The 17,964-nt window shown below is 41.4% G+C and overlaps 1 protein-coding gene across 1 annotated transcript in view; it reads right to left on the bottom strand.

The window, feature by feature from the left end:
- The window catches only part of ARHGEF4 (Rho guanine nucleotide exchange factor 4), a 182,664-nt gene that overhangs the window by 102,555 nt on the left and 62,145 nt on the right, over nucleotides 1–17,964 (bottom strand). The window contains exons 3-4 of the mRNA XM_026855016.1: nucleotides 14,195–14,521; nucleotides 8,239–8,368 (exon numbers count right to left, since the gene is read on the bottom strand). Of these exons, the coding sequence (XP_026710817.1) occupies nucleotides 8,239–8,368; nucleotides 14,195–14,521 (457 nt within the window). The remainder of the gene's footprint in view (nucleotides 1–8,238; nucleotides 8,369–14,194; nucleotides 14,522–17,964) is intronic.

The following is a 17,964-nucleotide window of genomic DNA, read 5'->3' as shown; positions in this document are numbered from 1 at the left end:
CTAAATAGGCACGTTAGTGATTAAAAACCAGAATGCCACATTCAGGCAGGCTGAGCCAGAACAGATCCAGGCTATGGAATCTTTGGTTCAAAAACGAATTAAATGAAAGATGGGAAAACAGAAAGCAAACTTGAGCAGCTGGCTCAGAGAAGTGCCTTTCCCTTTCAGTACACAGCAGTGCAAACCCACCTAGCCCTCATCTGCTGCACAGCACCTCGCTTGGACATTTTCTAAAGGCAGCAATACTCTACACTGGAATTTACACAGAGAAATGTCAGCTCTAACATTGGACTCTATATAATCAAGCTGCAATGAGAAATGCTGTTCCAAAGGCAAAGGACTGCTTTAATCAGGTAGAAGCCTAAGCACTGTTTCCAAATCCATTACGAACCTATTTCTTGCCTTCTGACTTAGGAAGCATATTAAGGGTCTATGTCATTTTGTTATAGCTGTAAGTCTGCAGGGGGTACAACTAGCAAACACTGAATATTTTGGTTATTTCTCACAATGAAGAGGCTGTATTTCCAAATTATATACTTTTTCCAGAAGGTTTCATTTGGTTTCTCAAGGTCAGTGCAATATCACAGAGCAGTTTGTTGGCTTTTTTTTTTTTTTAAAAAAAAAAAAAAAAAAAAAAAAAAAAAAAAAAAAAAAAAAAAAAAAAAAGAGAGAGCCCCTTACCTGTGGCAGAGTGCAGACTCTCCAGGCTCCAGTATCTGGAGAGGACGCCTCTCATCCCACCACCACCACACACCACCCCGCTGCTGTCTGAATCCGAACCCGGTGAGAGCCCGGAGCTTCCACTGCTACTGCAGTTCTCCCCACTGTGTGCCCCACTGGACTCACTGGGGCACTGCTGGGTCCTCATGCAGGCAGGTAAGAGGGAGAGCCAGGGGCTCTGCTCTGCTGGGGGAGGAAATGGGCAAAGCGCTCTGTAGCTGCTCCCAGGGCAGTGGTACCTGGCAGTGCTGTCTGAGCACTGAGCTGGATTCCTATCCTCCTCTCTGCTTGTCTCGATGCATCCTGACATCATAGGGGTCCACTAAGGAGGCTCCCTCTGTGGCAGCTCAACCGCTCTCAGTCACAGCTTCTAGCAGCTGATTTTTACTAAAGCCAGTTTCAAGGCATTAAAAAAAGCAAGGGTGGGACAGAGATCCTTCCTCCTAATTTAGCAGAACTGTCAGATTAAAAATAAATAAGTGGGAATAACAGAATTTCATGCATTTTAAAAATGCACAAGTGAGAGAGACCTTGTGTTATCTGCTTCCCCTGAGAACTCAGAAAGGACTTAACATACAAACTAATCATGTTTAGAACTGGCTGCGGCTGCTGCTATTAAAAAACTATTTTTGTAAGTTCTCAGAAAAAGAATTCAAAATTAAATCAAAGCCAGAAAAACACAGACTGAGATTTGGGGAGGTTGCAGCTGGGAGCTTTGAAAAATCTTTTAGCATCCACTCCCAGACTGTAGATTTAGGATGGTCCCTATTTCAGTGTGTGATCTTTGTAAGTGACCCCAGTCCCAAGCAAAACAGCATCACTAACTACTTTTTAATTAGAAAGTTTTATAATGTTATTACCTAACATGTGATTTGGTGTGGCCCTATAAAAGGAATACTGAAAGAATAATAGTTTTCCCAAGAATGCAGAAATGCCTGTACTGTTTAACAACAGCTTTGAGACAGCACAGAGGTTTTATGATAAAGGACATTTATGGAGTGCCATTCTGCCAGAACAACTGCCTTACAATGGCAGATTTGTCAAACTATCAAAATAATGTAAGAGTAGCCACATGGTTTGTATCATGTGCAGCAGAAAACGTAAAACTTCTCATGCTTGTTACCAGAATGAGCATAAAACCAGAACTAGACTGCTTCTGTGTGAGATTATACAGGTCAGCTCAAAGTTAGCCAGGTGAAACTCTGTAACTAGGGGCTGAACTGAAGAAAAGGGGATGCCATGACAGGGTGAAGGGCGATAGCTGCCTATAGGTGGGACACAAAGGAGCATGCTAGGAAATACCAAAGTGCTGTTACCATTTACAAACTGAACATGTGTCTAGGCACCCAAACCCAAAACTAGGAGCCTAATTTCACACAAGAATTGAAAATGCTTGGTTTACTATATCTCTCTAAGGTAATTCTGTCCAAAGTAAGTAAAGGCACATTATTATATGGCACCATCACAGACTGTTCTGACAGAGAGACCCCTTTGACTTTCCCTCACTATCTGTGCAATAGCAGGGAATAATTTGTGAATATTTTATTTCAGTAAGACTTCTGTTTCACTGAGTATTTCTTAAAAGAAAAAAACCTTTTCCCTCCATCAATGCAGGTTACTACAAAGCATCCAACAATGCTGAACCAGCTTTCGAGTCCTTAAATATTTCAGCTGTTCTTTACAAGAAAAGTCTCTGCAGTAGTAGCAAAAATAACGTATTTACAGTGGCCTGTAACAAAAAAAAATTACTTCAGTAATCTTCTGAATATAGCTACTTAGACCAAAATATCTTCCTCTAATGCCTCCCAATACAGAAATGGAAATGTGTTCTCGATTTGACTGCAGTAGAACCACTCTTCTGCATTGACCTCATCCTCCCAGGGCCTCCTAGAACTGCCTACATCAAAGCCCGAATGGAGAGAACCAATTCTTGATCATAATACTAGGGTAGAAAGCAAGCTCAGCATTAGCAACAAAGATGAATGCGGCTGTTCTGTGGATGTGGAGCACAGAGCATTGAGGACAGGACAGTGCAGCTCTTCAGACACGAAAGGTGCTAAGTAGAGGCTACAATAGGCTAATTATCCTACCCCTGCACCTTGAAATCCATGCCTGATACATGAGAAGTAAAGAAACTTCACATACCTGTATCTCTCGAGTAAACTCAACATTATTTACAGAGGGTCTGTAGCAACTGCCCTTGCCTGGGGATCTCTGCCCTCAGCCTGCTTAAATCCCTCCATCTGTTCCTCTGCTAACCCTCCCACTCTCTGAACTGAATGCTCTTGGCAAATACCAAAAGATGTTTATTCAGTGCCAGAGACAACCGTGCTGTAATCCTAGCTGAAGGTGCTACAGAGGTATGCATATTACATGTATGTACTGGATAGGCATTTTCTAATAGAATGGAAAGATAGGAAAAATACTACAAAGCCAGGCTGCAAAAAGCACAATATTATATCCAAGTTCAAAACTGCAACCCAGTTCCACCTGATTACAGATTTTTTTTTGTTGTTAAACCTACAAAGATATTTTCTTCTGTGACACTAGTGACAGAAGTTAGCTGAAGTTGATATAGCAGCAACTGACTCCAACTACAGATGAAGGATCTCACTGTGCAACCTGATGAAGGTAGTCAGTCAAGCTAGCCTGAGCCCTGGACAGCCTGATCCTGAACACTTGTTGGATTTTTTTAGTCTCTATGGGGTTCTCCTGTAGTCTGGTAGCTTTGAACAGCAAATGCCAGAATCACTAAGGGTTTGCTAGGATCTTCTTTTTCACTCTCTGTCCCATGGAAAGTTTTTATTGGTATGCTAAATCTTTCACCTCAATAGCTAATACACACAATCCAACTCAACCTGCCAAGACAAATTTTCAGGAACTCAGCCATCACTTGGCCTACACCTTTTAAGGTTGTATGAAAATCTTTGAGTGAGCACATGTTATCAGAGACCTCACAGAGCACAAATATTTGTGGCTGTGGTTAAACAGAATCAAGACTGAAATAGCAGGTCTAATCTTTCTGTGATTCGGAGAAAAGTAAAAAATACAGCAGGCAACACAATTACTTTTTAGCCACTTAAACTCAGTAGTATTTCCATGGGTTAATGAGGATGGAAAGGACATTTCTTGCTACAGCTACAATTCTGAGGGCTTGCCTACCACTTTTTTCTGCATCCCTTCAACAACTAAAATGACAAAAATGGAATAAATAGCGCAGCTTGTTATTTTGCTGAACTACAGGACTGCTAAATATTTATAAGACAAAATGAAATCTTGTTATTAAGCTAATATTTTCCCTATTGAATAGATTTCTCCAGTGGCTGTCAAACATCTTCACATTAACTGTTGCCAAGTGTGAGCTTAACAGCCCATCTATAGCTGGGAAAAGAAGATGAAAGTTGACCACATGATGTTGAGTAAACAAACAATCCCTTTGCCTCTGAGAAATACTTTCCGCTATACCAGAGAGGTCAGAGGATAGCTCAGTATCACTTAATGGTCACTGTTTTCCAGACTATCCACAGACTGTTTTCCAGCCTTTGAGAACTTGGCTTGCCTATTCTTACTGCTTATGCAAGATTTCCAAGGCTACCAGTATGTTCATCATCAGCACACAACAGTCAGAACGAATCCACACTTCTTTGGTTGGCATAACCAACAGCAGCACTGCGGTGGAACTGCAGGGCATCCCTTGTAGATAGCCAATACCAGGAAGCTGAAAGACCTCAGGCTGTTTAAATCTGACAAGACACGGGGAAAATTGCCAAAAAGTTTCAGTCTGCATTTAAACAATGATTTTAAATAATACAGGTCTAAGATCTGTTACAGCACAGCTACAAACCTGATCTTGTAATACACTAGTTACAAGTTTCTCCCTCTATGAGGATAGACAAACCCTGAGGGTTTACAGTCATATATATGGCCTTGTCCAAAAGTTTCACAGATTCTCTGAGACATAGCATGGGAGAAACATCGAGGACAAGGTAACAAGGGCAGGCACAGGAACAGAAAATTCTCCAGCCGAAAAGCACAGATAGCAGCAAGAGCAGGGATTTCAAGGGACAGCACACCTCCAGCTCTCAGACAATTACCTCTGTCAGTCTGTCACTGCGTCACCTTTTGATCGTCTCCTGCTGAAAAGTCCCGTGAAAAAGCTCAGAGACAGCAGTACCTCTCCAGAAAATTCCCTCTGCTCTAGACCTCTGGGCTAGTAGCTCCCACACTCAGAAGTGCTAATCTCCTAGCTTCAGCCCAATTGTAGTTACATTCTCACAGCTGCATCCACTGTCCATCAAACAGCTTCCCAGCAACAACCCCAATTTTAGGCAATGTCTTCAGGTTACAAATAAACAGATATCAGACTCAGGAGAAAGATGGGGAAGGAGAGGATATGTAAGATAGCTTAAAGACAAAAATGCTGGTCCACTGCTTTAACCCAAAGCCTTCTTATCCTTCCAGTACGTTTTGGGCCCTTCCCTCTCACCCTTTTCCCAGGGTGATTCCTGGGCCAAATGGTCTCTCAAGATCTTCAGAGGCTGACAAAAGGCAGGAAAAGATTCCCATATCTGCATTAGGGAGTGACTTGTTTCCTATGCTTTCACTCTAGCTCACCTTATTCAAGCACAGTAGTAAACCAGGCAGTAAGGAACAGATACATACTGCAAGGTACAAGTGTAGACATAAGCATAAAAAGACAACTGAAGGGGAAAGATGCTTGATACTCTTCAGTACTTCCTGCCAAAGTGAGTGGTGCAGCCAAAAAAGTCCTTCCAAATGTTTGAACAGGACGGTTAACTTTGGTTAGATTAACCTCTGGTGTGCGTACCCATGTGCTGATGGGGGTGTTCAAACTCTATACTTCTCTGGAGAAGGCTCAAGACTCATTCAGTCTCCACTGAATACAGAGATTAGCACCACCTCACCTGCTCTTTATTTCACAGATGTTGGAGCCATCTACTGGTTCTTTACAGTTTTATCAACTGGCTGCTCTGGACAGAAGAGGACAGGAAGGCAGCCTGCAAAACTGGTCGGCGACCAAGAGCACCATGATATGACTGATCCCAGCTGCTGGGGTATCCAAATGACAGGTTTGAGCCTGCCTCATTTCTCCCAGCATGACATAAAGGCAGATAGAACAGTGTCTCATTGCTCTAGTGCCAGTGACTGGTCAGAGGAATCTAACGAGCACAGCAGATACAGTATTAAAAATTAAGCTCTTCCAGCACTTGTGGTATGTTCTAGCTGCAAACGGGCACTCACCTAAAAAAGTAAGTTTGTGCCCAGCTAAGATCTTGTCCTCAGGTAATAGGTAAGTTCATGACAGAAGTCTCATAGCTGTGCATCACACCTTTTGGGCTGGGATCGTGACAGCCATCTTTTCATACCTGAAAACTGGAGAGGGCTCCAAAATACCCCATTCCACCCCTCCAACCCCACCCAGTCTCTGCAGCAATCCCTGCACAAGGTGATCAGATGCAGGCTTTGGGAGTGAGAATTTTATCCATATTTTCAACATGCAAGTATACAGTACCACAGTACTTACATATCCAGTGTCTATGAAAACTCAAGCATATGCTAGGATCATTAAAACAAGTAGTTGCAGCTTTAGAGTTAGAAACCTTAAAATTAGATTAAATGGATACATACTTTAATTTTATATTTATTTTAAGTGACATACAGCTCTGTAAAAAGTAACAGGTATCACAACAAACCTGTGCAAGAATCAAAGAGGGCATTCTGCTGAACTACTGGTGCCTCAGGGACATTCCCAATCCTAAAACTGATCCAACAATTTACAAGTATTGCTTCAGTACTTCAGAGTTTTCTTTCCAACCACGTCCTACCACAGGAAGACACGTGTACTCGCTCTTTATGCCCAAAATACTTCACCTGAAGCCCACAAGCAGCAGCTAATAGAGATGGCTGTGGTAGAGGTATTATAACACTTCTTCTGTTCATCCATTTTCTCCCCACTAGCATGTTTTTGGTGGTGAAATACAGCAGAACCCTTTTTCCATTTGTTTTGCTACATTTACATAGAAATTCTTGAAGTCCAGGATTAGGTTATAGTATGAAATTCACTTGTACCTACCTCAGGAACATTGTGCAAACTGTAGATGACTGAGGGTTCATGCCCCATTTTAGACAGCATATAAACACCTACAGCACTACCAACTGGTCAGTCTACATTTACTCCTATTCACCCTCTGAAATTCATACATATTTTTTGACTCCCTCAGGTCCCAGTTGGGATCTACCATGAAATTTGTATCAGCTGTGACTCAGAATTTACTTCTATGACAGTAGCGCTTAGGGATTTCAGCTAATGTCAGAGATGCACAGACAGGACAATGACAGGTTTCCATCTGGGATTACCAAGGAGTAAAGCTGCAGCTTTTTTATTCAGCCAGGGAGCTGTTCTTAAATGTTGGGGCAACACCAGATGCTTGTGACAGCAAGTGATCAAAACCCTCAGGTGCTGGGAGAGCAAAGGCAGGGCTCTTGATACCATGATAAGTAGTTTGTTTTCTTATTTCCAGATCAAATGTCATGACTGCGCAGGAGTTGTACAAAGTGTCAGAAAGCAAACCAGTTTTGCTTGACAAAATATTATGACCATTCAACTCTGACATAATTAGCACAATGTTATGGTCCCTTAATTAGGTAATTCCCGTACTGTTTAATTGATGGTACAAAGAGACTTTGAGGCAGAAATGGCAGCTTGGCACCCAACTGTGGTTGCCTTTTCCTGGCTAGATTCCTAACCGCCAAACAACTCCTCTCCAGTCTGCTTTTCTTATCCTACCCCAAAGTGCTATGATAGAGATATCTGCAGCATTTGGGCAGGCGCTGTCAGATGGAGAATTAAAAAACCTGGCAAAGATACGTCTCACTGTTTAATAATCTGTGCAACTTACATTTTAATTCTGAGAAAGTGTCAGTCATTGGAAATGAAACAGACATGATACTTCATGCACGTTCCTCAGGAAAATACAGCATACTTGTTCTTTAAGATGATTTATTTAAAGTACAGGAAACTTCTACCTCAAGAGGCTCATTTAGTTGCTTTAGCATCTAATTAGTAACTTGAGAGGAACCTCACTATATCTACTATAGTGCTCTCCAGCAAATACAAGGCAGAGCCTGTTTCATCTGCAGTTAAACCTAATTCAAGAGTACGATATGTATGACATCATCCTAGGTGAGACAGTTCTCATGAGACAACAAAATGTTTTCACATCAAGCACACTATCATTGCCATTAGTTATCTTTTCTTCACTAAAAAGCTGATCGCTGCCTTTAAACAGCACCCTAGTTACTCTCTCAGGGAGAAAACAAACCTGAATATAAAAAGTGCATGAAAGAATTAACTCTAAAGTAGATTTCTGCTCAGACGTGGATGCAGCATTTATCATAAATAAATATTTCAGAATGCTTATCACATAATTTCCATACTCAGTAAAGCAGAGCTTAATTCTCTCATTATTCATGTCCAACTAAGACTTGTGTACACACCAGGAGAGGAGATGCGCCGTTTCCAGCCCACGCAGTCTAAGCCTGTTGGAGTGCTCTGGGAAAATGGATGCAGTTTCAGTGGTAGGATGTCAAAGGCAATAGCAGATGTGATGGATGAACTTACTGCAGCCTGCAACAAGAAAGGGAAAACCAAGACAAACATACATTAAACTTAGATGCCCTGTAGGACAAAATACAGCATTCATCACGAAGCACCTTTTTCCACCTCTGATGTGTACTCACGTAAGTAGTACATTAGTAGACATATGAGGATGATTGTGGCTAGAGAGGTTAGAAAACAGTGAAGAAGGTAGGAAAAACTGCAAGATAATAAGAACAGGAGAAGTGGATAACCAGGTACTGGACTCATACTTCACATACTACCACACATATCTACATTCACAGAAAGTTTCAGTCCTTCCTGTGAAGTGTATCTAGTGGGAGGGGGAAGCGTATCACCCCAACAAGACACCCCCTCAGCTACAGAACTGTTTCCTACAATTGTATGACTAATAACTCCTGTTCTGGCATTTAACATGTAAATAAAGCTTTTCCCTTCAGAGATTTATTGGTACCAGTCCCCAGCCATATAGGACATGGATAACACAATATTCTTCTCTTCGGTTAAGGGTACAAATAGGATCTCTTGCTCTCTCCTCTACCTGGCTGATTGATTTTACAAAACTTTTAGAACTTTATGAAACTTTGAAAACTCCATACCATTGCTAGGTCTCACTGAATTAACTTTTGATGATTTAAGAGGGAGAACGTATCGAGATGTACACACGTGACCTCTAATGCCTCAGTAGATCAGGCTTAAAATAAACAAAAATACAAGGTCTTTTTGTTCGCTTAAGAAGTTGCACAATCATACAAACCACTGCCATAAAGATAGTCCATCCACCCACAGACTATCCCTCTCTCATGTAGACATTAACTTAAAGTGTTTAAAAAAAATAATTAACAGAATCCAAAACATAAGCAAAGTTGTTCTCCTTTTCTGTGTCAAGCCCATTATTTTCTCCAATCTTGTAACACTAACAAACTTTCAGTGTTTTCTGTCTCCTTTCATCTACCCTGAAACAGAAATAATGTCTGCTTGATATAGGGAAATGAGACCAACATTTTGCTGCTACTTCATCAGGGAATCACAAGATACTGGGCAACACACTACAAGAATTTGACAATGAGCAATACAGACTGCAGTCAAAGTCACAGAAACTTGTAGTACTTTACTCATAATGAAGATCAGCTTTTATTCCTTTTTCCTTCTCTCCCTTTTCTCCCCCATACCTCCTGTGTCTGGCACACACAGAAAGTATCAGTGACTGCAGGTAGCTGGGAGATCGGCTGGTCAGTAAGCATTGGTCCCATGGGCATAGCCATTTTTTATCTCTGCATTGCTGCTGTCCCTTCTATTTGTTGCGCAACATACCCATCCTTCACTGAACCAAGAGTTTAGTATATTGAGGTCCAGTAGTTTATTTAGGATCTTTCCTTCTCCCTATCGGGCTACACTATGTCCCGTCAGCATAAAGCTGCTGACTAGCCTTGATGCTGAAGCCTCTTCTTTAGAAGGTGGTAATTAGTCAAAACATCCTGCCAAAACTAAACAGCAAACTAAGCCCACGGAATTGCCACGCACTGCCCAAGCAGCTGAGAGTGCTGCTGCTGCTCTGTGCCTGGTTTGCTTTATTCTTCCCAGACTTACTTTCCTAAAACAAAGAGAACACAGCCAATACTTTGGCACAAATCACCATCTCCTGAGGGATAGTATGAACCCTGTTCAAATTAACCTGAGCAGTGCCTTTTTCTCTAGAAAAGTCATAGCAAAGCCCCAGTGGGAGCACACGCTCTTCCAGTGACAATGGAATCAAGCAGAACAGGCAACTTGCTGGGCTACAGCTCTGCAAATGCCAAGGGTAAAGTCTAGGTTATTTACATGAAGGGTGATAGAAAATGTTATTCTTCTGTTTAAGACTAGGAAGCAGAACACTGCCTTAGGGCTGCTAAAATAAAAACTGAAGGCTTCATTCTTATTAATCCCCAGGATATCAGGGCAAATTTCAGGTACAGGCATTACTCGATTTCTATAGCATGGGAGCCAGGCCTGCACAACCCAAAGTGAGGAGAAGCAGCATTTTCAGAGACGTTAGTAATATGTGGGTAACCTACAAGGGAGGGGAGGGGAAATAAGGAACAAGAGCATAATAAAGACTCTCTCTTCTACATTTTCTGCTGTAGGTTCAGGGGGGTCATTTCTATGCTCTTAGGCACAGCAGTTCAGTCCTTGGGAGAGGCATTTACCCCTGTTGTGTGTCTGTGCCTTGTCAGGTGCACAACAGGGGCAGACTTATCTCATTCAATCCCCTCTCCAAAGTGCGTTCACCACCGTCTTGAATTGTATCTGAGGTGCTCACAGTACTCATAACCATGGTAGCACATGCAAAACTTAATTTTCACTTATTTCAGATGGGGTAAAATCAGATTTCCAGGAGTCATATTCAGGGTAATAAGCTAAAGATCTATTTTTCACTGTTTCGCATTTCTCTTCCAAACTGGAGTGCTTTATCTGCACTATACCCCCTCTGGGTATAGTCCCCTAATGAGCCTTTTAGGAATCTCTCTAATTTGGTAGTGCAGAAACTGGTCTAACAAATGCATGTAGAAGCTATGTCTCTACTTCTATAGCTGTGCACTGGAGAGGCATCAAGCTTAATAGTCAGGTTTAAAATTTTTGTCAAAATCAGAGCAGGATGGGAGCAGACACGCAGTTCAGAGACATCACTAAAACAATTATTACAAAAATAATTCCCAAAACAGAGCCCATAATCATTACATGTATCAGTAGCTTGGAGCACTGACTCTGCTCTGGCTAAGGAATTTATACTGCATTAAAAATAAGTAAGAGGATCCCAGGCTACACCGTGGAACCCATCACCATGTGAAGAACAAAGCCTATGACCAAGAAAAAGAAAATAGATTCATCCACAGGCATGTGAGTTTCTCTTCTTCTACTTCAGGGGGTGCTGCCTTCAAAGACTTGCCATGACCCGATAAATGCCAACATTTTAAAGGTACAAGATCAGAAGCTGCTCAGCTTGTTACTAGAAGCATTCAGTTTGACTCTGGGAATTTACACGGACTGTTCCCAATTAAAGCAGATGAGCAGCTTACTAGATCTAAGCAAAACAAAGACCAGAATTGTTTAGAACTGGTAATTAAAGCGGTTATTTTTTTTAAAGGTAGTTTCTTGACTGTCCATCTCCCTCTGAATCCCAACTGCCAGCCTTCAGAATAGCTTTATTACCACTGTACTCATTTGTGTACGTTGATCCGAGTGATAGAGTAGTATCAGAAATCATCACGTGAAAAATCAAGAATTCCTCCCTCATCTGACCTATTAAGTTGTTTTCACAATATTGCAGCATTATATCACCTTGTATGCTGACCTGATCTTGACTTAACACAATACAATTTGTCATAACTGAAGCCACACATCCCAAGGCAGCCATGTGTCACAAAACATCATACTTGCAATTTCAGATCTCCAAAGCCCCATACAGTTGCCTTGTTCCAGTCACAAAACCACAACAGACAATGAACATCTTACAAAGCTTCTTTTGAGATAATTTATTTCTCTTTATAAAAAGGGATTTAGCATCCTTCTAAAACTGCCCTCAAACACTGCAGCTTATGACAGCACTCCCACCACACTTGGGAGCATGAATAAGCCAGCATTATTACAGGAATAGAACATCACAAAGACAGAATAAAACAATAGGAAAAAGAAACTACGTGATGACTATTGTAAATGAAAAATACAGGCTAAGAAATGCAGTTATATGAATTTAGAAGATACAGCTCTTGAATCCCAACAGTTCTCTCAATAACTCTCAGCACTCTGCTCTCTTGGCCTGCTTACAAAGATAAAAATTGTCAGTAAACTCATAACACAAATAAATAGAAAGAGTAAAAACCAAATCTACCTACATGCCACTAAATATCTGCTACTCACCTCTACCACCCAAAGCAGAATAAACCAGAAAACTGACTGAAGCCCCTAAGCCCCCCAGGCAGGTGATGTTAAGTGAGGGTACCTCAGTGGGTACAGGGGCAGCTGCAAATCATCACACAGCTGATCACAATTTGGAAGTAAGTTTGCACCAGATAATAAGGGTGGAAATGCTTAAAAGAGAAGCATTTTTTTCTGGCAGTATCAAAATGTGCAGTCAACGAGTAAAGCAGACAGCATTCAAGCTGTGTAGTCTGATGGCTCTAGGGGAAGCTGTTGAGGTAACTGGTCACTCCTCTCAGAAGCACTAATGGTCTCAGTGCTGGCCAACATACCCTGTAGCATAGACTAGTTTTCCTTTGCTATCCATGCTTGTCAAGAAATTGTAAGAAATATTTTTAGCAGGTTTTACTGGCTTCTGTTTATCACTGAGCCTATGTAAGCCAAAGATTCATTTTTTTCTAGCTTGTTTCATGCCTGTACAGCTCAAAGCACTCAGAACTCTGAACAAGGTAGAAAAGTAACACAATTTCTTTAAAAAATTTTTAAATCTTAACATACACATGCCTCAGGAGCCTTACTTGTTGTATTCAACACATAGCTAGTAGTGGGGCTGAGCCAAGGAATCCTCCTCACTGAACTGAGCGTAGGCAACATATCAGATTCATACCCAGAACTCATCCAAGCATCAACTGGCAATATTTTATTTTGAAGAGCCCTACAAATGCGAAATAGCACAGTTTTTGCCCCTTTTCTTGAGGAATGGAGAACAGTGGACAGTTTTTCAGAAACCCTGTTACTGGAATTAGCCTGGCTTTCTTGTACCAGGTGTCTGTCAACTTTGATGGGAGGCTCTCCCAGGCAGACAGGTATGAGGCAGCAGGTTTACTCACAAGTCATAGCAGACAAGCTGAGGTGCATCCGGTGAACGTTTCCCCTTTGTCATCTACAGAACTGCTTGTGCACATAATCTCAAGCATGTGCTGAAGTGGTGACAGGACTGGGGCCCCAGCTCCCCTTAAACATTGTCATTTTGATACAAGAGCAACCAGAAACAGGCAACCAGAACAGAGAGAAAGAGAAACGAATGCAGATAACAGACCAAAACAGAAAAACCTGAAGGAAAGCTTGTATTTTAATATCTTCTACTTGATTTCAAGCTTGCTCAGAAGCTTCCTCCATATTATCATCAGATGCTGCATGAGATGGATGAGATGGTCCCTCTATCTCATGTCGGTTTTCACCAGTTCTTTTTTATGTATGAAGGCTAAATTTGGCTCTTGGATACAGATTCATGGCTCTCCCTGAAGGGAACAGACCTTAGCTCTGGATCCAAGAGTAACAGATGCCATCAGTGTGAGTCACCACAGCCACAAAGTTTGTCACAAGCAATCATAATGCTGATCTAAAAGTCTCCCCTGGTGGAGAGGAGAATACTTAATAGCTAAAACTCCAATGGGAATGTTCTCTCGAGCACTTCACAGCAGGAATTTGCCTCAGTAGGAAGTGTGGAGTTGGCCTCAGATACAAAGGAAGTCTAATTTAGAAGTCCCTTGTTAAAGTTATACAGCAATGCCACAGGGCACGGAATGAGATTTCATCAGTTTAATTTATATTGATTTAAGGCAACTTTGATTTGCTCCCTGCCCTCCCTAACTTTCAGCTCACAGAACAATCTGACGTTCTTGCATTCTGTTGTCCCACATGGCACACGGCAAGAACTGCTCACTTAGAGTGACTAAAACCCCACCACCTTTAGAGATCATCACTTACAAACCAGTTTAGTGTTTAATCAGTCTCTGTGGACTACCAGGCCCAAAGAAAAGCAGACAGAACTGGTACCAGACAAAGTGCAAGAACAGGATAACAGTAGAAACAAGCAGCTGGAGCAGAGAGGAAGACAGTGCCAGAGAATGAGGAGGACGTTGTATAGTTTCTTACTTTTAACTGGTCCTCTGGGAGGTGTTGCAATTGAATCACTCTCTCTGACTGTGTCTCCTTCTCTAGCTTCCTTTTTTGGTTCCTCTCCATCCAAACATCATCGAAGCTGAAGCACCTATAGAGGGGTTTAGGTCTCTTCCTCCTCCTCTCTCGAATCTCCTTGGCTTTTTCATCTGGAGCAAGGAAGGAAAGCCTCCAGGCTTTGTTCTCAAGGGTGGAGATAGGGCGTGGGGATGGTGGAACCTGGGGGGGCCTCCTTTTGCGATGGGGAACCCATTTCTCATTTGGCCTCTTTTCAGGTGGTGTTTGACATTGCTGTTTAGACTCCTGTTTTACAAACGGCAGGTGAAAACACAGGGTATGTTGGCGGGAAATTGCGGTTGCTTCAAATCAGTTTGAACAGAATATGGCAAAGCTTAGTTATCTAGCCTAAGAACTAGTCAGAAGAAAATGCTTTCCCAAGTACTGGCTGGCTGAAACCAGCCTGTCCACTCACTCAGCCTTCTCCCTGATAGGGTACTGCACCCTGGAGCAGCGGCTCTGCTATCCTTTGAGAGTGCAATATACACTCCCTCTGCACAGGACAATGCCCTTTTCACCCACATTCTAGATGGCGTATTACAGTAACATTACTACTGGGATTTAGGTCACTCTGTCTGTATGTTATTATTTACAGACAGTGTCTCTGAAAATAATGACCAGTCTTATCTGTCTGTGCTTTTCCAACTGTACTTCAGTTATACAATGTGAAAAGGCTTCCTAGATGCCTGCAGGTCTGATATATTAAGCCCTCTGCTTCCTGATGTGCTCTTTACACTATCCATTTTATTTGCTTCATGTTGGGCTGAGAGCAAGGAATTGCACAGCTTTGCACTTCACTCTCATTTGCTTTTAATGAATGGTTGCACAAAATTACAGCTTTGGTACTGGAACAACTTGAAATCAAGCATGCCCTGAGGCATCTAACTACTACTCTAGGTAGCATCAGTGTTAGAATCAATAATATTTAAGGTGGGAGATAACTCCGCTGAGGAATGTATGATCTCAGGAGTCTCTTCATGCCAAGAAAATGTTATGGCCTGACAACAGTATCTCTCCAGTTTCTTCACAGTTCATTTGAAGAACCCAAATATAACAACCCTTAAACTACTGCAGGCACTTTCTATCTACTCTCAATTAACCAAGAATCCCAGATCAAGTCTTCTTTGCCACTGGTAGGAGATGCCACAGTCTAGAAACGTTTCTTATCTACTAGATGCTATGAAAAAGGAAAATGTATCCTGCTGGTATTCGGTGCCAAGACCCATCATATTAGAGAGGAGTGCGGAGGAGAACTTGCACAGATTCCAAACATGGGACATATTAGGACAATTCGCTCTTGCCTGCTGGGTAACACAATTATGTAAGTAAAATCATACCACAAACAAATTAATTAAACATGTAATTAAGGCCCTGACATATGAGCAAACTGGTAATTGTTCTGTCTTTTCAGCATAAAATCTTTGTCCTGTATGTAACTTGGAGAATGTTAACGGTTACCAGGTAATGGTCTGTCCTTCATCAGGCCAAGAAAGGTTACTTACCAGTGTGGTAGCCAGCAGGATCAGGGGTAAGCTGATCTGGTGCAGTTCGGTACAGCACTATAACACAGATAAAGCTGATACCACTGGTAAAATACCTGCCTGGGAGCTTGGGGAAATATATACATATCCCCATAGTGGAGGGCACACTGGGAAGTGAGCTCAAGGAACTTCACAATTATGCATTTGTTTTGTAATAATGTCTTTTCTTTACTGATATAGGACAGAAAAGGACTTTTCTTCAAATCCAGCATTAACCTAAGACCATCCTTAGTGTTTAGATTTGCCCAAGGTCTGTTGTATTTTCAGAGATTCCTGAAAAACCAACTTCATTTACAAAAGCCAGGGTGCAGTTCTACTTCATTTCAGAGTATCATGAAAATGGAAATAAATAAAAGCCCTATCTGCTTTGATAGATAAGATGTTGTGTCCTGAAAGCTGGGACATTTACAATTTCTAGGCTATAGCTGCATATATTCAATTTCAGATACCATACTCTGCAGCCTCCTGAAGAATCAGAAAAAATAAACTGGTTTCATATGGCTTAGATGCCATTTAAATTTTTTATGGTTTTCTTTAAATTATTTAATCTAGCATTCAATTTCAATAATTATTCATTTGCTCCTAATGGTCACATTATAGGATGAGGGCTTGCCTGTTTAAGGCTTTACACATGCCTCATTTCTCCACTCTCTTCTAGATGCTCTTTTGGGTTATCATTTACAGATCAATGATTTTATTCACCCTCTGAGAGGCTTCATCTGTGGACAGTGTGCATAGTCCAAGTATCTTGCATTTTCCTAGACTCGTGTAAGACTGCAGTCTCTTGTTTAGAGTGTGGTGTCTGCTATTAAGTTGGTAAATTAAGTTGATGCCCATGAAAAAAGATTTTCAATTAAAGCTGAGCATAGAAGGGAATGAAGCAAAATCTCTTCCCCTTCTGGCCAGAGCAGTTCCAGTACTACAGCCCTCACTTCTTAGACTGCCACCCACATGCTTCTTTAGATTCCAGGCAGCATTAGCTAAAATACCCAAACCAATCAACCAAAAAACTTTCATTGGGAATATGTGAGGAGAAGTTGAGGGAACTGGGTTTATTCAGGTTGATAAGAGGGCACTAAAGGCACTATAAGAGTAGTCTGCAACAACTTTGTAGTTACATGGATGATGGATCCAGTCTCTTCTCAGTAGTGCCAGAGAATGCTACAAGACAATGACCAGAAATTGTAGCTTGGAAAGTTCTGGTTGGGCATTAGGAAACAAATTTTCCTTGAGAACATGTTTCCCAGACAGGCTGTGAAATCTCCAGCAATGGAGGTTTTCAAGACAATGTCACGGTTTTGTCTGTCTGGTGTTGCCACTAGTCCTGTCTAAAGAAGGAGGTGGGATTAGATGACCTGCCAAGGTCTGTTCCAACAAACCTTTTTGGTTTCTATACAAAAAAATGGGGGTTTCTATTAAAAAAAAATAGGGAGAAAGGGTAGTCTAAGACCATTTTGGAAAGTATCTTAAAACTTTAATATAATCTGGGATGTGAAAGACAAATGGCAGCAGCAGCAGCAAAAGCTGTGGAAGGGCTCATCTGAGTTGAACACAACCAGCTCTCAGCTGTAGTTCCAGATTCATGAACTCTCTGAAAAATGTCAGCTTGGGGTATGCAGAATCTCATACCCTCTCACAAGTGCCACTTTCAAAAATCTGTGCAACAAAATTATTTTTCCAATTTCTTAATTTCAAAAATTATCATCAGCAATACTGAAAAAGTAACATGATCAAGCCATGTTCTGGGATCTCAGCTAACAGATTAATCTCATCATGCCAATAGTTTGTGCTTAGCCACTGAAAGTGACTCCTAAACTCCCAGACACTTACAAATCTGGGAAATTCTCTCCAGCATTAGTTACTGACAGAGGAAGTCTCTGCTTTTAAAGGCCTCACCTAATCAAGAAATCCCTATTGAAGATACAATCTTTTCTGTGAGATCCAGTCACAAGGAAATTAACGTGTTACCAGAGTTCGAATACAAGATCAAAAGAATACCCTGACTCCATGGGGTTGTTTTCTGTTTGCTGTAGAAAAGGCAGAAAAGGACTCCTAGTGGCAATCAAAGGGTAGTTAGGGTGCCTGCAACAGACTCATGTTACATTAAAAGACAGCTACTCATTGTCTAAAGAAAAAGATTTTACTTCT

The sequence above is a fragment of the Athene cunicularia genome, assembly GCF_003259725.1.
Source record: "Athene cunicularia isolate RWA chromosome 9 unlocalized genomic scaffold, athCun1 chr9_part1, whole genome shotgun sequence".
NCBI classification, from domain to species: domain Eukaryota; kingdom Metazoa; phylum Chordata; class Aves; order Strigiformes; family Strigidae; genus Athene; species Athene cunicularia.
Note: the sequence above shows the minus strand (reverse complement) of the source record. Positions and strands in the feature narration are given on the sequence as shown.